General features: G+C 35.5%; 1 protein-coding gene across 1 annotated transcript in view; it reads left to right on the top strand.

Annotated features, from left to right (window-relative positions):
- The first annotated feature begins 3,064 nt into the window (after positions 1-3,064).
- The window catches only part of DMXL1 (Dmx-like 1), a 71,525-nt gene continuing 50,636 nt past the window's right edge, over positions 3,065-23,953 (top strand). Inside the window, exons 1-9 of the mRNA XM_009705091.1 lie at positions 3,065-3,184; positions 8,882-8,948; positions 10,310-10,314; positions 11,018-11,096; positions 11,702-11,834; positions 14,097-14,163; positions 17,092-17,267; positions 18,726-18,915; positions 20,459-20,627. Of these exons, the coding sequence (XP_009703393.1) occupies positions 3,170-3,184; positions 8,882-8,948; positions 10,310-10,314; positions 11,018-11,096; positions 11,702-11,834; positions 14,097-14,163; positions 17,092-17,267; positions 18,726-18,915; positions 20,459-20,627 (901 nt within the window). The 5' untranslated portion in view covers positions 3,065-3,169. The remainder of the gene's footprint in view (positions 3,185-8,881; positions 8,949-10,309; positions 10,315-11,017; positions 11,097-11,701; positions 11,835-14,096; positions 14,164-17,091; positions 17,268-18,725; positions 18,916-20,458; positions 20,628-23,953) is intronic.

Below are 23,953 nucleotides of genomic sequence, written 5' to 3'. Positions count from 1 at the left end.
TATAGTTCTTGGACAAGACTTTGTATTCATAAAGGGGAGGCTTTCCGGAAGTGGCAAGTCTATGATGTTTGCACACCTCTTTGAGCTACTGCTGTCCAGCACAGCCCACGTTAGCAGGAGATGGTCTGAGTTCTAATACTAATTTTAAGTCCTTGTTCCTGATACGTTGATGAATATACCAGTTCATAAAGACTCCAGTGTGTAGTGTTTGATAGTTAATTTAAAGTTCTTCCAGTGGAAAATACCAGGTGTACTCAGGACTTTTTTGTGTGTTAAAACTCGTTGAGTTCTTGATCCCATTAAAATGGTTAGTTTATGAACTTCAGGATTGTGGCTAATGGTATGTGTTACTGTATATGCTAGTTCTTCCTGACCGTGATGGAAATATTGTAGTGTTGTGATGCTGCGTGATCTCGGACTTGTCTGTGAAGCTAGAAATGGAGAGAACAATATGGGAGAAATCTGGTAAGTCTGTAAAGTGCTGGTGAGGCCTAGAAGGGTATACAGGAGAGCAAGCAGGCCTTATATAGTCTTTAGCATTTCAGTCCTGTAAAGACATTTTTAATAAAGCCATATTATCTCTTTAAAGTGGAACACTTTTTTCTTTTCTTAAAATTGCCTCCATATGGAACACTAAATTCAACAAAATGGCTTTGGGAAAAATTGTTTATATGTTACTTCTGAATAACCTTTGCCCGGTGGACTATGGATTTAGTCAGTGAATCACGAGGTGGGATGGGTTTTAACTAAAGAAAAAAATGTTCTATGCGGAACAGATCCACAGTTCATGTTATTGTGATATTGAAATAGTCACTTTGACATTTGAACAAAAAATAGTACTCAACTTCTTCTTTTGTAATGAGTTTTAAATTACACTGCTTTGGAGTCTGTGGCTTAATATGTCAATTTGTGATAAATGCTGCTCTTTTGACAGGAGGGATTACACTGCTTGAACGTCTTCTTGAAGCTGAAGTGGACAGGAAGGGACTCAAAAACCTGACCAATGATAAATGATCATAAATACATGGTTATATTTAGTCTCCAGAAGCATTATAGACAGCATTTTCATTTATCAGGTTACTTTAAGGCGGGCTGTTGGTTAGCTGCTGGGAAGGTAATAACTGAATATTGGCTGAGAATGGTGATCACAGTCTGCTGAGTAAGATTGTTTTTTGAAATATCACTGAACTCTTCGGGGGGAAAATTGTCTTTGGACCAAAATCTCCATATTTTTTATTTACTTTAATATATGTAACAGTATGATAGTCTAGGTCAGGCTTGGTAAAAGTACTCTTTTACGTGTAACACCTGAAAGCGTGATCATCAAATTTCAAATTTGTAAATCTAGCATTCAACTTTTCTGTTTTTTTTTCAAGCCAAAAGTGTTTTTAGTTTAATATACTAGAAATTAGTAGAGTTGGTTGTAAGGCATGGTCGTTTATGTCAATGTACAGAAATCTTCTATCTGCAGTTTTTGAGAGACTGTTCTGCTCTTGAATATTTTGGCCAACTAAAATGGCATTTTTGGCCCTTTTATCATTCGCTTGCTCTCTGTGATAAATAATATTGTAGTTTTGCTTAAGTCATAGTAGACACGCGATCGAAAAGAATGTGAGTTTACAGGTACCCAAGTATGGGGACGGAGACAGGGTAATATGTATTTAGATATAGGGTTAAGATAAGTATGGGGACGGAGACAGGTTTACATTGCTTTGGCTGACACCACTTACTTTAGCCATGATCAGCCTCTTCCTGGATGTCACGATCCCGCCCTTATATGAAAGAGAGGATTAACTGCCAACTTGGGTTTGCAATGTAGCTGAAACAATAGAGCACAAGCACCGGAATAAGAAGTTTAACCGAGAGGAGGACTTTGAGCCTTCACCCCACGACCCCCAAAGAAGACCCCTAGATAACAGTGCGTAGATGCAAGTGGGAGGGAATAGATGTAAATAACTTCAGGGAAATCATTTAAATATGTATAAGACTTCTGGGAAATTACATGAATATGAATGACTGTCCTAAATAAATTTGTGGAAGTTAGACTAACCAGTGTGCATGCAGAAGGATCACGAAGGTGATCTCCCGTGCACCCAGTGCTGAAATAAACCTTTGCTTCACAGACTTTGTCCTCTCTTAAAAACTACATAGGTGAATGTTTCTCACACTGTCTAACAGAACACAGTTGTTTGTGCTCTTAATTTTGTTGCTGGCTTCCTGGCTGTAACTTTTTAATGGATGTGCATTCCTTGTTCTAGGACTTTCATCTCTGAATGTTATATTCTTATGCTTATTGGATGATTCTGCTCACTGTTGTTTCCACAGTTTCTCCAGTGTTTAATCTTTCTTTCCATTTTAATTTGCTCAGTTTCTAACAAAAGTTCTATAAAGACAGGAAGAAGTTTCGACTTGAGCATTGCAGTACTCAATCAGCTGGCTGTGTGAATATGTTAAATATATCAAATTACTTGATGACTATATAAATTTAAAGAGAAAATAAAATTAATTCTTAGAATGCAAGTAACAGGACACTTGATAAGTCTGAAAGCACAGTTTTGCTTTTCTATAACTAAGCTTCATTCTGTTAACCCTTTTGAATTTTTCCTTTACCAAGTTCCTTACTAAATGCTTTGTACCATTTTAGCTCCTCACTTATATTCTCCCTTTTTAAAAAATTTATTTTTAAATGCTTCTGTCTCTTGTAGTCTAGGAAATACTACTTTTTCCTACTCGACATGAACTTTGTTCTTCATGCTTTTTCTTTTCTCTTAGGTGTTTTTTATAGCTCCGTCTTTTTTGCCTCTTCTGTCTTGAACCACTATTTGCTTGTTATGCAAGTGTTCTGATGCGCTTCTAAATATGGAGAAAGAGTAATTTGCCACTTCTGTTGCTTGATTTAAATGGTAGACATCTATTTGATCTCTGCAAATACCTCTGTACTTCTGTCTATAGTGTCCTACATGGATAGGATATGTGGGCTATACTGTTTCATACTTCACTGATATGCTATAAGTAGCTAAAGCTTTAGTTAGTTCTTGTTTCTTTTTTTCTTTTTTAGGCATATGCATCAGGATGTGATATTGTAGTATTGGGGACTGACTTTGAAAGATTGCAGATAATCCCTGGAGCAAAACATGGAAACATTCAAGTGGGATGTGTGGACTGTTCAATGCAACAGGGGAAGGTACGCAGAGCAGTGTTTCTAATAACATTCTAGCAATGTCATGTTAAGCAGCTTCTCAAGAGTGTGAATACTTGTAAGTTAAGGCAAATACAGAAGACTGAATAGTAAAGTGACTGATTGCTTCATGTTTTTATTTGTAGTAAGCATCACAGTGAATGTGAAAGAGTAACCATAGATAGGAGATTGTAGAAGGTATGTAGGGCCGCACAGGAATATATAGATATGCACAGGGCTGCATAAAGGAGATGGCAAGAATTTGACTGAAAGCATGAGTAAGGTGGAAGCCAAGGTAACATTCACTATGACTTCGCACTCCTGGGCATGTCATCACCATGCTTTGACATATTAGTGGCTGGCAGCACATGAATGCTTTCACATAAGTCACTTTCAGGTCATCCAGAAAAATGACATCTCTTTGAAGCAATTCATAAAGCTACTCTCGGACAGGGTTTTGCTTTCTTGAATTCTCAGCTTTTCTATTGTAGGTAAACTGGATCAGAATTCTCAGCTTTTCTATTGTAGGTAAACTGGATCAGAAATGTTGTATTTTATACGCTGTTAAGTTTCAAGACATTTTTAGACAGGCCTTTCTTAATTATTCTGTAACAGTAAAAAAGAAATAATCAGGTAACTTTATCCATTGGGCTGTTGCAGTGTGATTCACCAATTTGGTAGGAACTGTGTCGGGTTCCATGTTGGCTCATATGAGAGTTTGTTTACTTTGCTCTCTTTAAGCCTGTCCTAGTGTGGAGGTAATGTGAGCATTCTACACATCACTACAAGTCTTATGAGTTGATGAGAGCTTTGGTTAGATTCTGGTGTCCACCTTGCACAAGACCTGTGCATGGAAACCAGTTCATGTTTACATGTGAAGTCTATGATGAGAATCCCCAGCCAGTTTCTGTTCTTGCTTTTTAATGTTTGAGTGTTGAACTCTGCAATAGTAGTGAAGGAACATAAATGAAAATGGGGAAATGTTCTTCTCTGTGTCTCTGGTACCTCATAGTCATAAAGACTGCATGTGTTTATTCATTGGCTGCTGTTAACTAGAAAGGGTTTTTTTCAATTCAATGGCTGTATGTTAACAGCTGGTGAAATACAAATGCAGATCACATATCACAGTTAAGATTACAAAATTTTTCTGCAAATTTGCAAGGTCGTCTTAACTACAGAATATCAGTTCTGTATGCATTTAAATGATAAACTGAATTGTAAATTAACACATAAGAATGTGTCAAACTATGAAGCTTACTAAGCTTTAGAATTTTTTTGATTCTTGAGTGGACCTGTGTGGTCATTTTGATTCTGCAAGTTGATATTGTTTGCTGTTAACAGTTAGACTAGGTGTGTTTGCAGACTGCTGAAATACTAAGCAGTGAATGGCTAGACATCTGCCTATTGACCAGACTGATCAATACATTTCCAGTTCAATGTTGCAAGGATGGAACTTCTTCTTACAGTTTCTTCATTGGCATTGGCACACAGTTTTCTCTTCAGTTTACCTTCAGATTATTGTTTGTTGTTTAAAATCTGTAGGAAGAAGCAGAATGCAAATAATGCAGCTTCTTATTGTGCAATTTTGAACCATTCTAGACAACATGCAGTTATCATTTGTAGTTTACGAATTATGTACCTTTTTAATTTTTCACTTTATGGGGAGCTGCTATCAAGCATTTTCTCCATAATAGCTGGCTTTTATTCTCTTTGAGGGATCTCCATCATTCTCCCTTTGGATGACAGAATGGGTTTGTAAAAGAGTTATTTTCTAGTTATGAAAGTAACAAGTTGAAATTTTTCTCCATTCTTGCCCTCTAAATCTAGTTCTAGTTTATTGGGAAGATAGTGCATTGTGAAGCCACTTTGAAGTAGCCACAGCTTAGAAGTTCGTGATTGACCTCGTTCTCCCTTGGCTTTGAAGGATGGGGGTAACATGGCACCATCTTTTCTCTTCCTAGTCTAGTTTTGGAGATAAACTTAATTCTTTGTCTCCAGGAATGAGATGAGGGGGGAAAAAAAGATGAGAATTTTTAATTATCCCAAGAAAGCATGTATGTCTATTCTTATATTTACATGTCTTTGTATGTGTATCTATATACACTTTTTAAAAAGGTCTGCCTTAGATTTGCAAAGACTAGTTTCACTAACAGGACAGTTTCGTCTTACACCACTGAATCTAGTCTTTCCTCTGATTGTAGGCAACTTGGTAATCAACAATTTATTTGTAAGTGGGTACAATACTTGATCTTCTCCCACACAATGTAAGCTACAAGCCTCTTTCCACCTCCTCTAGTGAACATAAGAATTAAGGCCAAAACTTTTAATGATTACCTGACAAAACTTTAACTGTTTTCATGTTTTGGCTTGTGTAAATATCTAACAGAGTACAAAAAGATGACCCTAGCTTCAGATCATTTGAAATGTTTTATCGAAGTTGTTTGCATCATGGCTGCTCACTGCAGTGTTACAATGTATTTGAAGCATTTTCTTTATGGAGCAAACTGTTGTACTGATGTTGAAGAAAAAGTTAGATACTAATTGAATTTTTTTTTTAGTTTATATGCTAATAGATTACCTGTAGAAAATTGGTTAATAAAACCACTGTTTGTTAAATCACATAGTTTTAAATAAGACCTTTTTGCTTTCGTAAGTAGAGCTACTAATGATTTTGAGTATGAAAGCTTGGTTTTGAATCCAGGGTTTATAATTTCATGAACTATACTATGGTGGGTTTTTCGTTTTGTTTTTTAGTAACTAGTCTGTGGGTCCTTTTCAAAGGAACTGCAATTGGTTTATTTTCTGCTGTTTCGTAGTGTGTTAATTAACTTAGTACCAGTTGCCTTTCAATGAATGAGAAAAACGTTGAGAGCTTCTATGCAATATGGAGGCCTGGTGGGGAAAAACATAAATGTATCAAGAAGCTATTTGGGTTATACTAAAACTTTATAAAATGAGAACCTGATGCTGCCAGTTATGTTTCCGCTTTGGACAAAGTGGTAAGGGTGGATGAAGTTGTTGTCCCAAGTACTGATGCTTTATTCTTATATGGTGGTGCAAGAATTAGAGTCATAAAATGGTTTGGGTTGGAAGGGACCTTTAAAGATGATCTAGTCCAACCTCACCCCCTGTTGTGGGCAGAGACATCTGTCACTAGGTTGTGTTGCTCAAAGCCCCATCCAGCCTGACCTCGAATATTTGCAGGGATGGGGCATCTACAGCCTCTCTGGGCAACCTGTTCCAGTGTCTTGCTATCCTGGCGGTTTCTTCCTTATATCTAATCTAAATCTAGTATCTTTTAATTTAAAACCATTACCCCTTGTCCTATCACTACAGGCCTTGGTAAAAGTCTTTTTCCGTCTTTCTTGTAAGTCCCCTTTAAGTATTGAAAGGCCACATTAAGGTTTCTCTGGAACCTTCTCTTCTCTAGGCTGAACAACCCCAACTCTTCACAGCCTTTCTTTGTAGGAGAAGTGTTCTAGCCCTCTGACCGTCTTTGTGGCCCTTCTCCGGACCCACTCCAACTGAGAAACTGAGAGCAGAATACAGTACTGCAGGGAGGATCTCGCCAGAGTGGAATAGAGGGGCAGAATCACCTCCCTTGCCCTACTGACCGCCTTCTTTTTGTGCAGCCCAGGATACAGCTGGCTTTCTGGCCTGCAAGTGCAAGTTGCCAGCTCATGTTCTATTTTTCATCCACCAGTATCCCCAAGTCCTTCTCCCCAGGTCTGCTCTCAATCCATTCATTCCACTAATCTATATAGATATTGGTGATTGCCCTCACTCAGGTGCAGGACCTTGCACTTGGCCTTGTTGAGCTTCATGAGGTTCACATGAGCCTAATCCTCAAGCTTGTCAAGGTCCTTCAGGGTGGCATTCTTTTCCTCTAGCGTATCAGCTACACCCCTCAGCTTGGTGTCACCTGCAGGCTTGCTGAGGGTGCACTCACTACCACTGTCTATATTAGGAATGACTGTAACCTCTCTGCTACAACTCAATAGGGCTTCTTTGCACATCTTATAGAAATGAGATATAATAATAACAGGACTTGGGACTACAATAGACATTCGGTTGATGTCTGTGTGATTATTGTGGCAGTTTGGGAAATTCTTCAACGCATAAATTTGCGTTATTTTTGGTAGCATATTGCTCAGTGAGGAGTGGTTGGCATGGCTGTATCATTGTGGACGCCTGTTCAATCTTTCAGGGGGTAGCAGTTACTTTGGACACTATTTGTTTAGCGTTTTTTCTTAAAAACTCACTAAACAATAAAAAATGGAAGAACTGTCCACACTTGGAAAAAAGGAAAATCCTAATCAATATGGGTTTATATAAACTTCTTGCTGTTGGGATGTGGAATGGAATTACAAGAATAAAAGAGTAAATGAGGTAGTTATAGAGAATTGTAGAGGGCAAATATTAGTCTGAGATGTAAGGAAAAAGTTTCTTCAGGCATTTTGCAACTGTGACAAAATTATTCTTGGCATTTTTAGATCACACTGATGTATAAGTTGTTAGTGTGATAAAAATTTATTTAACTATCTGTTCTCTTTAATGCAGAGGGATTCTCTTGAAGCTACGGATCTGTGCATTTTAGGATCTATATGTTTGTACATCTGTACAGATCATGTACATCTGTAATTAATGGACCTGTAAATAATAACAACTTAGATATCACAGTTTAGTGCTTTTTTTTTTTCTCCTTAAAGCTGTTGTAGCTGATACTGAAATCGAAAAGTATTTTATAAAGTGACTCTGGCTTTCTTTTGTCTTGTTAAAGGAAAACTGAATACTTTCTGATCCAGAATTTCACAGAAATAAGAAATTGGCTGTTACAGCATATCAGAACTGTAGATGTGCTCCTTTTAACATCAAGAATCACTTCAGAATGCGGGATATCCATTATGCATGACCTATGCAAACTCGTAAATCTTGATTTCAGAGTAGTTTAGGCAACATCACCTTATGATGGCTTTCTCAGGTTGTCTGCCTGAGGTCTTTAACGTACCTTTGGCTTGTTTTGGCTCTTCTTAGCAAGTATTGTAAGATTGCTTTTATACAGGATGTTGAGATAAAATACTCTTAATTTTGTCTTAATGCAAGTTTGGGGTGGCTGATACCACTGGTGGAATAAGAGTTTGAAATACCAATTAAAGCTGACCATACTGCAATTATTTTGAAGTGTTTTATGTTAGCATTTAACAGCTCTTTTGTGCAGTTCTCTGCTTTGGGTGTTTAGCATATGTAGCTTGAGTGTTATGAATTACCTTTTTATAATGTAGCATGTTCTCATGCCAGGAAAGTCTGCAAAAGTACTGTGAACTGGTGTTGGTTCCATTTTTGAGAATGTGAACTCTACAGACTCCTTTGAGTGTTTACGTAATTGAATATGGAAAGAATATTGACAATAGATCTGATTAAAAAAAAAAACCAGCAAAACACTGTAAACATCTCATGTCTACCTGTACTGTCAGTAATTCATTAAGATTAATGTGTCAATAAAGAATTGTACTTTTATTATCATCAACACTTGCTTCATGATGTTTGCTAGCTGTCGTTTGTCAAAAGAGAATATGAATGTGAGCTTCAAATTTATCTGCAAGGAGGGTTAAAAGTAGAATCAACAATTTGCGTTTTATTCTTGTTTATTCTGTAGCTTGTTTCTTTGTGTGTTTATGTACATATAAATATCAATTGCTTTAGATTGCAGCTTCTTATGGAAAGGTGATTTGTATCTTTGAGCCAGTTAGCCTCTTGAAGCAGAACAGCAGTCATCATAATGTAAGTAATTCAGCACTCCTTAACTTGGTTGTAAAGCCTGATTCATTTTTCTGATTCGCTTTAAAGCTGAAGAATTCTTTGATGTCTTCTTCTAATGCTAGAATAAAATTGAGACATAAGATGGTCCTTGGGAAGTGAAAATGGTAGGAGGAGGGCAGAGACGTTATTTGAAGTGGTTTTGAAAAATATTTTTTTACTCTAATGCTTCATAGTACTGATTTATCTAACTCTACAATTCATAACTGAAATATTCCAGAACCCAGAAAGACATGCACACCTCCGTTCTCCAAAGAGTATAGCCATTACAATAGAAGTTCATTTTTTAATCATCCTGTGTAGTATTTATGTCCTGATGTGTTTTACAATTCTTATTTTAACTTTGATTTATGACTCTACATGCTCTTGGTCAAATCTGTAACAGTTTCAAAAAGTCTATGGCGCTTTTAGAATAACTGACTGAATGCTTATATTTCAGTGTTATAATGATGAATAAGAACAATATTTATTCTCTTGGTAGCATGGCTTAGTTTTGGTGGCTGTGGTTTAGTGAATTAGTAGCCGGAATCTTAACTTGTGGCTTCTAATAGTATGATTTAGAGCAAGTTATTTTGCTATGCTTCTTACATGGAGAGGATTACTCATTACTCTTATAATTAAAAGCATTATAGTCTAATTAAAGTCAGTTTGATATGAGAGCTTTGACAGCAATTGCTCAAGGAGCTTCTGTCTCCCTCTTCAGGAGTTTGGTCTCTCCATTTGTATTAATAAATTGTTTATACGGCCATGTAGTGGATTCACTTCTTTATACTAACCAGCTCAGTCATATGGTTCCTGGTGTACCTGTAAACCAGTGATATTTTACATGTTAATTAAAGAGCTGGTATTAAGAAAAAAAAAAATTATACCACTGGAAAGCAGTGGAATAAAATAACAGTAAAATGTGACTTCCTATGCTTATATGAACTTTTTAGATGTACTGCGCTCTTTTTGATCTTTGGAGCTGTTGAATCCATCCTGAATGTTTTTCTATACTGGTAAAGAGTAAACTTGCCTTGAAACTTTGAAGTTAGTGTAGTAACAGTAAGCAGTAGAGGAAGCACTCTCCACCCATTATTTGCTTTCAAATATTTATAACTGTAGAAATATTATGTTTCTTTATTCTTGCAGTTAACCTCTATGCAATAATTTCCAGTATATTTAGATTGTTGTAACATTCTCTGTCTTCTATTTACTAGAATGTTCAGGATCTAAAAAAAAAAAAAAAAAAAAGTAAAAACCTGCTTCACAAGTATTTAATATAGATCCTTATCTGCAGGTACTTCCTACTGTTTTCTACCAAACTTCTGAAAGATTTAGTTGTTGTATTTTAACTTTCACATCTGTTGGCTTCATATTTTTGGAGTGGGGGATTATTACTTTAAAAATGTCTTTGTGAATTAAGAAAAATATCTATTGGCTTTTAGTATTATTACCAGTAATTATTTCAATTTCTCTTATAATTCAAAGCATCAGAACTTTTCAATCTATTATGAGAACAGACCAGATAAATATTCTGTGAATTTAATCCTTGGCTTATTCCAGTGAATGAAGTAATGATGCAAAGCCTGAAGATAGTTGACTGTCCTGTTATGATACTTCCTCCTTTTTTTTTTTAATACATTTATTATCTTGACCATGTTGAAATCCTTTAATTCAACAATGCTGCTGATATCAAACACCAGGTGCATTTAATGTATTTAATTTTTGATAAAGCTTTTCTTTTTCCAAAAATAAAATCAGACTTCCCTTTAAAAAAAATCTCAGATTCTGATGATGATTTTATGTACTGAATTTTTTCAATCTGTATTTTTAAAATAAGAATGTAGAAAGTTCGATTTTTATGGTTTAATGGAGAGCTCTTTTGTTTAAAAATCAAAATGAATATTAGATAAGCAGTAATTTATTTTAAACACATCCTTCATGAAAGTTGGAGAGTGCAATGAAGATGTACTGTTACAAAAAGAGAAGGGAGGGGAAGGAAGCATTTTCATGCTAATGTTTGAATAATTAAAATTTCAGACATTACATTATCAGTGGCAGAAGAATGCTCAAATCTTACTGGAAGCAGTAGCACATAATCTAACATGGGATCCCACAGGTAAGAATGGAATAAAAGAAATACCTATCTATTTGATACTGCAACTAATTTTTTATTTAAATTTCACTGTTCTTTGCGGACAAGGAAAATAGTTTTGTTTTGTCCTAGCGCTACAGAGAGCACCAATGTGGATGAAATCTGCCTTTTGTCACCTCATATAGGAGAGCCAAAATGTTAGATGCATCTGTATGGTCTTACTCAATTAGCCTAATCTCAGCAGTATCTAATATTTAAAAACATATCTTAAATGGTAAGTGTTTGTTGTGAAAGATGTAGTAGCTCTAGGTGTTTCTTTCAAAGAATAACTACTTTGAAAATTTGATTAATTTTCACAATTTGAACTGTACATACTCAAATCAAAATGTCTGGTACTATATGAGAGTATCTTCTTGAAAGATTGACCTAGTCTATATCCATGTAGGGGGAATGTGTAAAAGGCACACTGCTATCATAGTAACTTTGCTATAGAAAAAGTGTTAGGATAATATATGGCATATTATCTTCTGCACTTGCAGCTTTGTAAAACCATTTTTTTCCCTCTCTTTGTAGAAGTGTGTATTTTGCTACTAGTTTTGTAGTTACACTGTTACAAATACTTGTTCTAGGCACTCGCCTTTTGACTGGTTCCAGTTGTCTTCAGCTTTGGTCCAATGTTCCTTTGGAAAACCCTTCTGACAATGACCATGCTGAAAGAACAGATGTTGGACTTGGAGAATGGAGGTGTATCTGGCAGTGCAAGTAAGAAACTCATTTAAAGACAAGTAATTCCTTTTTCCTTGCTGATTCCTACCTTTCGGATGAGATAGCGTAGTTCAGTGAGATAGTATTGTATACTGTTATTTGATAAATACTGATATGCAATAAACTTGAATCATATTTCTCTTGAATATGTCTCTTTTCTTTCTTCGTACAAGATGAGTTGTAGTTGGTTTTGGGGTAGTTTATGTTCTTAGGCAGTTCTTCAGTGTTAAACGCTAGTAAAATACTGAGGGAAGGCTGCTATTGAGTCTGTTCCAGTAGTTTTTTTGTTGTGCAAGAAGTAAGGTGAAAGCTGCATATTTGAAAATGATTGTGCTTGCAGGACTGATTAAAATAAAATTCTTTTATGTCCAATGTGCTGCACCTTTCTTTCCTTCTCACACATCTTCCCCTTTTCGAACACTTTTTACTACTTCTGTGTTTATTCTGGATATTTGGAACAGTCATGGATGCGTTCTGTTTTGCCACATCTCTGAATGCTCTTGTGTTTGTGTTGACTTTAATCTCTGTGTCTGTGCATTGGTACCTTCAGAAGAGTTTTAGTTTATTAATTCAGTTTATAAGACAATTTAAATCACAGTCCTTCCTGCTGTAAGAAGACTTTTCTGATACATCAGGTGCGCTGTTCACTTGGGACCAGTATACCATGTAGCAGTCTCTTTAAAGAAGTCTCCTGAAGTGACTGGCTGGAGGGACCTGCCTGAAATTATGAAGCACTTAGTGTTAGGTAGTTCCCTGGATGGACGTGAAAAAATACTTTTTTTTAATCGTTCAGTTGTTCCTTTTTCTGTTATCAGGGATGTATTTAAAATCCCAAGATCATCCAAATGACAACTGAAAAATTTTCCCTTGAATACAATGAACTTTCTAAAGAAAAGAAGTTGAAGACGTGCTGAACTTACTCAGACATCTTTGGACCTTCATCTCTCAGCCTGATAGGAGGAGGAATCAGTAGATAGAATGCCATGGGTATGGTTTTAGAATCTGGGGTTATGGTAACAGTAGTGAAGATCATACAGATTGCTTTTCCTCTGTACCTCCAGTAATATGTTTTGCATTTGTGTCATAAACCTTATAGAAGTCTTCATAGTTCTCCACCTGTTTCCCTCTTTTTAAACTTTTACTGGAGGAGAGCGAGCTGAGTTATGTCCTTTGAACTAGGAGGTCCTGGAAAGGGTCAACAGAACTTACTGTGTCAGTTCATCTTTTATGCCTCTGTGTCTTCTGGAATTTGTACATCAGTTAGATGTAGAATAGGTTTTTCCTAAGGAGAAGTTTGGAAGATGGTGATTTTGCAGTACTACCCTTTGCCAGAATAATTCTTAATGTCTGAAGGAGGAATTCCAAAATACCTTCATGTTAGGATAGTGTTGCTTAAACCTAGGTGGAAATTGTTGTTCATGAAGGGCTTTTGTAATTGACTTGCTACTGTTACTGCACACGCTAAATGCATTGTGCTTTTGTTGACCTGATGGCTAACTTAATCCTTACTGAACGTTAGACCTTACAACTTGTTATACATGTCTAATAAATTCAAGATGAAAATGTACACTGTGCTTGTGCTGCATAGTTAAATTCTTGTATGTTCTTTCTGCCTTAATAAGCCTGTCACTTAGGCAGTAGCTCAGTGCTTCAAAACCTGTAAAACAAGCTCATTTATTAGTATATCCAATGAAAGTAAAACACAGCAAGAGAACCACATACTTAGGTTTTGATTATTTGTGTGACATCTTTCACCAGTGTGACCATTAATGTAAAAACTACTTTCAGATACTTCTTAACTACGTTATTCTTTTTACACCTTTTTGTTTTCTTGAGTTACAACTGTAGGAAGTATGAGAAATGGAGGTGTCTTTCAGGTAAGTTAGAAGATAATATGGGACAACAGAAATCAATTTGAAATCCAAATGATTGTGAGTTAGAACTAGAGCATATCTTCATACAGTTTAACCTGTTAGCAGATGTTTTTCTCTTACGATAGTTTGGAATTTTATATATTGTAGCACCTTCAGCTGCAGCTTTTTGGTTTTTTATTTTTCCTGTGTAACCATGTATTGCACATAAGTTTACTTCCTAGTCCTTCTGGACTTTGTTAAAGCTTAAGTTGTTTCACACAGTACAATGGACATTTGCATACAGGAATTAAATAATTTTGATGAATTCAAGGGGGAAAAAACTGTTTAGAGTTCTGAGAAAGTTTTAAAAATTTATTTTCTATTTTTAATTGTCTTTATTTTGTAGAACTGCTTCTCAAGTTTGTTTAATGAAATTCTCACCAGATGGGGAGTTTTTTGCTACTGCTGGAAAGGTAAGCATATTTTTTTTCCTAATTGTTTTGTGCTAATTCAGATAAGCTATTAAAGCAAGCAAACAAAACGAAAATCACACATTTAAAAAAAAAAAGAAAAGCTTTTTAATGAAAAATTTGTCTTTATATTTTTTGCATAGTGTTTCAGGTAATCCCTCTGTGTCTTTACATTTTGGTAAATAAGAATTTGGGAGAAAGCTAGTTTAAGGGGGGAACACAACAAATATTCACTACTTACTATTTTAACATACCCATTTTTAACCAATACCAAGTTATAAGACATCAGAAAGAGAAAAGTTTTGGGGAATAGGGGAGATCTGTGAATGAGCTCACTGATGGCTATCCTTCTAGTGAGAAAATATATTATTTCACTATTATTGTGGCAGCATTAATCAAAAATAGCTCTTTAATATATTTTTGTGTAAACTTACCTGTATGCCTATTTGTGTACATAGAAAATTTACATTCCCTTCCACAGATATATTCGCACATAGTTGATGTTAGTGTTTGTGGCCAGTCTTACAGATCAGTTCTGTGTGCTCAGCACTGAGTGATTTATTGGCAAAAGTGATTAAAGCTCCTTGGCAAAATAAGCAAAATAATTAAAGCAAAGTGTCACAGCCATGTTTTTAATTTTTGGAAACACATACAAACTAATATTTTATTTTTACAAAACCTGAACAATAAACTTTATAGTATGAGAGTAATAGCCTAACAAGTCAAAGCAGAAAAAAATCATGATAATGTAGAGGATCCAGTGAAAAAGTGTGACAGATGCCTATGAGAATTTATATTACTTGTTAAGGGATGTGAAATGAATAGTTGTTTTCTGCAAATAATACTGTTGTCTTTATTTGAGGGGAGTGTCACATAGACATTAGTCAAAAATTTCCAGTAAGAATGTCCAGACTGATCTTGTGAGAATTCATGGAATTAACAAAGTAGACAGTGGAAAAAAATGTTTTCAGATTACTGTTTTTAAAGAGACTGAGAACTCAACAGTATAAGCATTTTTAACACAGATTAGCAGAATGCAAGTAGACATCAAGTTTATACTATCAACTAAAGAACCTATCAGAGACTGCAGAATTCTTAAAAAGGAGACAACAATGCTAGTATGTAAGGTTAACTGGGACAATGTAATTGCTGAGACTAGTGAAAACCTGGTTGAAGTGTCACAGTATCCAGAGCAGTGTTAAACTGACAGAACGAGTTTCAGACTTAAGAATGAAACTCAGTTGTGCAGTTTGGTCTAGTCTGTCTCAGAAGCACGAATGAAAAATTAGTATGTACACATAAAGATTGGTTAAAACAGTGTAAGATTTAGAGTAGTACGTGGAACGTTGCTGTTGCTATTTGGATCATAATGTCCCTTTAATGCATGCTTGAAGCACAAAGATTCAGAAATGGTTCTGTCTGCAAATAAGCGTTGCTTTTAAAATGTGTAGTTGTCATGTATATCTTCGTGATTCGGTTATATACATCAAGAACAGATGAGTAACATTTTGTTTAGTTCTAGGTGTTTGGTTTTTCGTCTGAAGTTTGCCATTTGAGATCATTATGCTTGCTTAAAAGATTAACTTTTAAGGCATTTGCTATCTGTAAGAAAGAGACAAAGACGTAACAAATCTGTAAAATAATCTAGATGGCTTTTTCTAGATAAACTGTATTCCAGTTGACTAGATTCCAACATGTGAAGTGAAATACTAGACTTTATTGATTATAAACTTTATACACTGCATAATAAAGTAACAAATTCTCATGCTCCATTCCTTTTTTGCTTATTTGTGATGTCCTATTGCTTGCTATATGTACTGTGATGTCTTCATTTGTTTGCTGGCTGAAGTGAGAGTTATTCCAGGCATGTTTAAGATAGCTATTACTTATAAAGTTATTTGAGTACAGGTTTTATCAAAAAAAAAAAAAAGTGTTGTGTCATTGTTGGCAATATATACTGTATGTATTTCACTATATTTTTTTTTCATGGGTAGGACTTAATATTTATTTTAAAAGTCAAGTTTTAATGGATTCTAATGTTATAATGTGATTGAATTGTGGAAAAATAACTTAATCTGTAAATAGCTTCTGTAGGGGTAGTATTCTTGTAGAGTTAATGACTGGGATGTCTTATGTCCTATTGTGTTATCTTACTTTATAAACTCATGCAAAGAACAATTACTAAATAAGTAGGAATAAGTAGGAAAAATTACTAACAAAGTAGGAAAAGTAATAACAGATTTTTTTATCATAAATTACTAAGTTAATTACCTGCCTGCAGAATCTTTAAATTGCATCTTTGTTTCTGTGTCTTCTTTCTTTGTTTATTTTTTTTGTGAGAGAAGATGCTGGTCAGCAAAACAACCGCCCCTTCCTCCCTCCCCAGTAGGGTCATTTTAAGCATACCCAGGTTAAAACAACTTGCTAATCTAGATCCAGATTCCGTAAAGGCAGAAGGACAAGGACACTAGGAACATGATTTTTTCAATTTACGTGTGTCTGTATCTAAGAAAAGCAGGCTAAGCAGTACTGAACTTGATTTTTGAGATGTCATCTTGGACTTTTATTTGTATTCCTAATACTTAAATTTGCATGTATATGTTTTGGGGATTTCTGTCAAAAGTATAATTAGTTGTATTAACAATTGAATACTAACTCAAACCAGTACAGCTTGCATTTTTGTGATTAAAAACTGGCAACTAATCAGAAGGAGCAAAATTAAATCCAAGTTAGTAGTGACAGAGATTGAAAGGAAGCTCTGCTACCATGTTTTCTTGAAGATCAGGTTTGAAGTTCTATTTACTGAACTGATTTTCTGGCATCAGAAAAGTATTTTCCTTAAAAACAAAAACCCGGGAGACATATCCAGAAGTACTTGAAGTGCATTATATTCTTGTGCAATGTAGTCTTATTTCTTTTTTCTTTCACCAGGATGATTGTCTTGTGAAAGTATGGTACAATACAGACAGTTGGCGATCAGCCATAACACTGCCTGGTGGAAGTCCAGAAAAACAAGCAAAAGAAGTTGATTTTTCATTTGTTTATTTGGCTCATCCACGATCAGTAAATGCATTTTCATGGAGGAAGACCAGTAAATTCATGCCACGGTCAGTAGTTCTAATAATCTGAGGTTTGGAAATCACCCCAAAAACCCCAAACTGTATGATCTTTCCAGCTGTACAGTCAACAGTCACACAAGTTGTACAGTTTACTTCAGTTAATAATTGAGTTTGCACACTGCATGTATTGTTTATGTGTGTTTGTATAATTTCTTCACACTGAAGTTCTTGAGGGTAGTAAGCAGCCTCTTGCCTAGGAAGGAACTGGAAAGATAGAAAGGGAGCCTCACAGACTAGCTTAAGAGATTGGACTAAATATAAATTGCAAAATTACCTCTCTTTACATCTTTTTGATTGCACCATCTTAAATGACTGTTCCTACATTTGATCCCAGCTTGTTCCTCTCTTTCTGTCCTAATGGAATCAGAGGAATTATAAAGTCCTGTCACTTTATGTCATCTTTCTCAAACATTCGAATATTTCCATATCTTTTAATTTATTTCTCTACCTAGTACAAAACTAAACCTCTGTCAGAAACAGTATCTGGAGACTGACTTAAAATGGTCATTTGGAATTGATATTTTGGGTTTGGTGTTTTTGTGTGTGTGTTCTTACAATTCCTGAATTACCTGTCCCTATTTTTCACTAGCAATCTCAAACTGAAGTAGTGTTAGCAATTTTGTACCTTGCAACCATCTTTTTGCCCTGTTACCCCAAAGAGTAGCCATTTGAATTCTACATCCCTTTGTGTGTTTGAGTAAGTTTATGCTGTCTTTTCTACCAGCCTTTAACTAGAAGGCTCTTCATAAAGCCATTAAATCAGTTTTGAAAATTCACCTGCTCCATGATGCCTAAGGGAGTTTGCTGCTGGACAGTCCAGTCAGATGATCTGTATAGTTTTCGAGTCTTAGGTAAAACTCAATTGTGAACTTACATGAACTCAAAACCTGATGATCTGCATAGTTTTTTTTCAGTGCCTAGTTTAGGTTAATTGGATTTTTTTGATATCTATGTGTAACAGAAGTTGCATTTGGAAAAATGGTAATAAAGAAAAGTTTGTAGTTTTAAATTGGCTCTTATATTCTTGGTATTACTTTGGTTTCTCTGTTCTGGATGTATAATTTTGTAAGTGCTATATAGCCATAGGATCTGCGGAATTGAGAACAGGTATCCAGCTCTTTATGTGAAGGACTTTAAAAAGAAAAATGTAAGTTTTGCTATTTCAGCTATGACTAATTTTGCAAATTGAAATCCATGATTTGCTGTTGGACAGTTGTGTAATGAAGTTTGAGGTAATTTATATTCACATACTTGAATAGATAATGAAAGCATTTCATACATAATTTGTTTTCCTAAGAATGCATTGTTGAGTTTTTCTTTCCATAGTTTAACTTACTTGGTACAATTCCAAAAATAGATAATGGAAAACTGTTTGGTACTGTTGCTTTATTTCAATGTTTTGTGATAGTAAGCAGCTTCTTCACACCTTAAATTTTCTTTTGTTAGTGGTGCTGTCTGCAGTGTACTCCTGACTTGCTGTAAGGATAATGTTTGTCGTCTCTGGGCAGAGACTTTGTTACCCAATGACAGTCTGTTGTATGGTGGAGGATACAACAATTGGAGTGAAGCAATGAACTTCACAAATAACTTCAACAGAAATACTTCAAGTAAGGAAAAAGTGCAAAATGCTTTAGAGGTAAGAAGTGAAATTGAACAGTGAGAATAAACACATACATGCACACGTAATTTTAGACAGGATTGTAATTAATAACTTGAACGTATCAGAAGCTGAAATCCTTTATACCGTATATGTGCATAAATTATTATGAAAAAGTGAATTTACTTGAAATCCTCCTTAGGAAGGCTAAGCTGACAGCTCTCCTACTAAGATTTCACATTAGAAGAGACACTGTTCTTGTATCACTACTACCTGTTTTGCTCTGGAGACTGATGCAAAGTGCTTTGCACTGTCTAGTTCAAAGGGACAGGAGTAGTATGGAGCACATACTGTATATGGGTTATGTGAAACCCAATAATAATGCTGCCTTAAAATGTATGGTGGGGGCTCACTTGTTAGCTCTGAAGTTGTGGGTGGTTCTCTAGCTTGTGCGACTGGAAAAACAGTGATAATACAGAGGGAAGAAAGATAGCCTTTGTTGCCTTTCTGCCGTAGTCCTCAAGTAGAGCAGACTGCTGTAAGCTGTATCTCTAAAGCAAGTCATCCTTATCAGATAGTGTTTTCTAACCAGTGGGAAGCAGGGGGAAGATGAAGCCTTAGTGATCTCCTACAAAACTGTGTAAAGAGTAGGTGGGCATTGTGCTTTTATCCTAATGGAGTGATGTACTTGGTAAGCTCATGGTGCTTTCTTAGCACATGTGACAGAGAAAAAATGACAGGCTGAAAGGCACAACACAGCAAAGAAAAAATACTGAAAAAGGGGAGAGGAAAGGAGGTTGGAGACAGTCCTCTTTAAAATAAGAGGCAACATTAGAGATCAGAAATAAAGATTACATTAAAATTGAGAGAAAACTATTTTACATGAGCATGCTGTGGTAAGATGTAAAGGATAGCAGGTACAAAGGAATGCCAAGAGCGTAATACCATCCTTAATACAAATCATGTACCTTGTACCTTTTTGTGCCTATATAGATATCTACAGGACAATGGGCTTGAACTGTGCCGTGTGTGGAGAGAGAGTTTTTAATATGGGCATATTCAATCTTAAAAATTGGATATTATTTTTCCCTTGGAAAATATATATTTGCATAAAGGGAGGAAGACCTTAAAACTCGTTAGGCCCCTATGATGAGAGTAGAAGTACTGATCTAATCAAATCCAAAGTACTGGTCCTGTTTTTCAGTCTCTGAAATGAGATTATTCAGATTTACTGCTTTGCTTGTTAAGAATCTTGAATAAGCATGGTATATATTTATGAAACACAATAGTATTTTCTGTATAAGTGTAAAAACTGTATGAACATTGTCTGCACACTGAAATATGAAGCAGTTACTATGTCAAGGAACTGTGTGGATGTTCATAAATGAACTGAAGGTACTGGTATCTCTTTACTGCAGACACAACCTGAACAGTGTAATTTTTGCAAGAAACTCCACTGATACTTTAAAGTAGCTTTTAAACTGAAGAATTTCATTCACTAGTATCTAGAAAACCACTTACAGATGAAATCTGCTTTTTCCTTTTTGAAAGGAATTAAAATGACACCTTATTGTTCATGCAGTTAAACCTGAGGCACTTTCGACGAGGAAGGAGGAGGTCAGGTGCTGTTTTAGCACATACTGGATATGCTCCACATCAGCAAGATCCCCACGAAGTTCACAGGAACATCCCTCCTCATGCAAATGCACTTTGTCACTTCCATATTGCTGCCAGTATAAATCCTGCAACAGGTAAGAAGTGCAGTAAATCCTTGCTGCAGGGTGAGCTACAATTTCTGTTAGATCTGTGTTGTCTGTGTAAACTTAATTGCTTCAAATGTATTTGTACCGTATTTACATGATCATGCAAAGCTACTAGCATGTTGGTTTCATTAATACATGAGAGAACCTTCTTCTACAGTAATGAAATGATTTAAATAAATTTCCTCTACAAAAGTATCTTTCATTTTTGGTCATCTTTTAACTGAAATTCACAGTGGTCTGAGATGCAGAAGGCTAAGCATTCGTAACTGGAGTTACAAATTTACTCAGAATTGTGTAAGATACTGGAAGCACACTGTTAAATCAAAAATTTCCAAACTTCTTAAAATGAGTACATGACACTAAGTGTCTGAAGTAACCACACATCCCTGTACTTCTGTTCTGTCTTTGAACCAAGCAAAACACACCTTCATCTTGTGTTCCATAAACTTTAATATTCTTTTGCACTGAAGCGATATGTTGATAGGCATTAAGGAAAATCCCCTATACTTGCTAATATTTCTGTCTTCATGATTGATTGTGTATGCTGAAAATGAAGTGCATGTCTGCTCACTGAAAAACTGAATACAAATGCAGTATTGAGTGGCCTTTTGTTAAGGTTTTACTGCTGTGATGTGATTTCCTCTGTCTAAACTTAATGAACAAACATATTAAGTAATTTTTTTCTTAAACCAGTTAAGCTCTGTCTTATAAATAGTATTCTTAAATTTTTTATTGTTCCTACTAACCCTTGTTTGAAAGACCAATTTTGACCTAAAGTCATTCATAATTAGTTCATGTTTGTAGCTGTACAGTCTTTGGTATGATTATGAAGAACTGTTGCTTTCGGTTACCATTGCTGGGCTAAGGAGGCTGTAAACACTTTCTGCTGTATGATTAGAGTTAGTCTTCACCTTTTTTTAGTACTGGTTCATGTTTCTAGTCATATCTACTCAAAGAATCATATCCAGCCTACCAGAAGGAAACTTCCTGCAGTTTTGTGCTGTATCATCAATGCTATCCTATTTCTACAGGAAAAGTCTCCAGTCATTACGTATGTTACTATCCAATGTCATAGAGGAAAATTTCTCCAGAGCTTCTTTGAGATTTGTGGTTCTCTCTGCATTTCTGCGTCTTCAGATTACAGAAGGAGCTAACTAATCTTTTCATGTGGCTAGCATATAATCTTTCACTATCTTTATTATATCTACTCTTAATGCACTTCTTTCCTTGTTTGTTTACACACAATAACTAAGTAAACTTTAATTTCACTTCTAATAGTCTTTGCAATATAAATGTGCCCAGCAGCAAACTCATAGAATGGGAATAAAAATAATTTTGGGAAAGAATGATAGAACATTTTCCTAGGTGTCTAACACTTGTCCTTGACCTTTTTAATCTTGTATTTCTTGTATGTTATCTGTATTAATATTAATCTATATTGATACTGTCTTTTGGATCACTTGGTCTTTAACTCAGTAGATTGGAGGATAACTGATTGTTCTTTAATGCAGAACCTCTGTTTGAAGTAACTTTCACATCTTAAATCTTAATTGAAAGAAATATCTGTTCTCCCTCACAGTCAAGACCTTATGTACCTCAGTCTAACCAGATTCTCTAAGAGGTCCTTTTAGTTTGCCCTTTTGAAATTAAATTTAATCTAGAAACCTAATTGTATTTTCTTTTATTTAATTTAAACCAAATCGGTTTATGATCTCTCACTTGAAAATTTGCCCTTATTACAACATTCAGAGTACTTGATAAAAACTAAGGCCAGAGTATCTTTATCTCTCATTCACTTCACTTTTTGAAGAAGAATACTGTCATATATAAGAATAAATATCTTTTTTATTATATTTGTGTTCTGTTGTTAATTTTGAAACTCATTTTCTTGTAGTAACCAAATCCTTGAGACCTCCTTTTATACTGCAGTGTTACTTAAACTAGTATTCAACCTCAGTGGAGTTCAGTGAAAGGAATAACCAGGGGTATTTAGGACAAAATTGTCTCCTAGGCAAATCTGGAAAATCCAAAGACCTTAGGAGTTTTTTGGAAAAAATGAATGTGACTTATGAAGCAAATAGAAATTTACTAAGGATTTTGTCCGGAGCTGAGCATCAGTTAAAAGTTGGTAGAAGTGAGATAGGAGAATGCCGGTGGGGAGATATTTCTTTAGTGATCTTATGATATATACTCAAAGTACACAGATTTATAATCTAATCTTAAAAGTCATCTTTCAAGTTCAACCTTCTTGTTTGCATTGACTGTAGCTTTGTGTTCCAAAGAGAGGTCAACAGAATTTTTCTCTCCAAGTTCTGTTTTTGCCAAGTATATTATGATATTTTTAAAACTGGCATTAATTGGCCTTTTTAGATAGACAGACTGTATTCCTTAAATACTCCGTGCTCCTCTTGACCCCTTCCCCTGCTGTGTCCCCTTCCCACAAGAAAATTGCTTGTAGACCTAGTGGTCCTTTCTTTTATCTGTGTGCTCTCAGTTATCACTGTCTTAGGCTAGACTGGAGGGTAGGTAATTGGCAGGGGGAGGGGAGGAAAGGAAAAAAAAAACAAACACCCACAACAAAAAAACCAACCAAACAAAAAAACCCCAAACCAGAATTGGAGTACAAAGTATTTTGTCTCCCAGGGCATGGAATTTAAGTAATACTGCGTAAATAGGGAGCAGAAGGAGATGAGAATATACATGGAGACTTCTCGGTGGGAATTAAATGCAGGCTGAGCTTTTAACATGTATGGCTCATTTGAGGAAATTGCAGTGAATCACCTAACTGCTTTTTAGCCACACAATTTAGATGATGTTACTCTGCAGCAGTCTGATACTTGCTTCTGTCACTTACTTTGTGGTTACTCCTTTATTTTTCACAGCTACCTGGGACAACAAATAGCATCATAGAGCAATGCAAAATAATAGTAGAATCTATAGGAATCAGAAATCCTGGCTTTATGTGATGGTGATACAGAGGACATCATCTGGTCACTGTACTAGTTTTTGCTAGCGTAAGCCCTGTTGTACTTGATTACAGTGTATACCTATGGCAGCCTCCATTGTAGAGTAAATGTTGGGAAGTTATACTTAAATTATTTGGCTTATACTGAGCTGTCATAGCAAAAGACAAGGAAACTGTACAGACAGTGTTACATCATAAAGATATAACAGTGCAGGGCCATGCTGTAATCCTAATGTAAGCACCCTAAAGAGCCTCCCTGTGGAACATCTCTTGTGGCAACAGTCAGGCAATTGATACTGAAACTACATGATGTTGCTGAAAGCAATGGCAAGTGGCAATATACTTAGTG

This window comes from Cariama cristata, unplaced genomic scaffold (genome assembly GCF_000690535.1).
Source record: "Cariama cristata isolate BGI_N322 unplaced genomic scaffold, ASM69053v1 scaffold2988, whole genome shotgun sequence".
In the NCBI taxonomy this organism is placed as follows: domain Eukaryota; kingdom Metazoa; phylum Chordata; class Aves; order Cariamiformes; family Cariamidae; genus Cariama; species Cariama cristata.
Note: the sequence above shows the minus strand (reverse complement) of the source record. Positions and strands in the feature narration are given on the sequence as shown.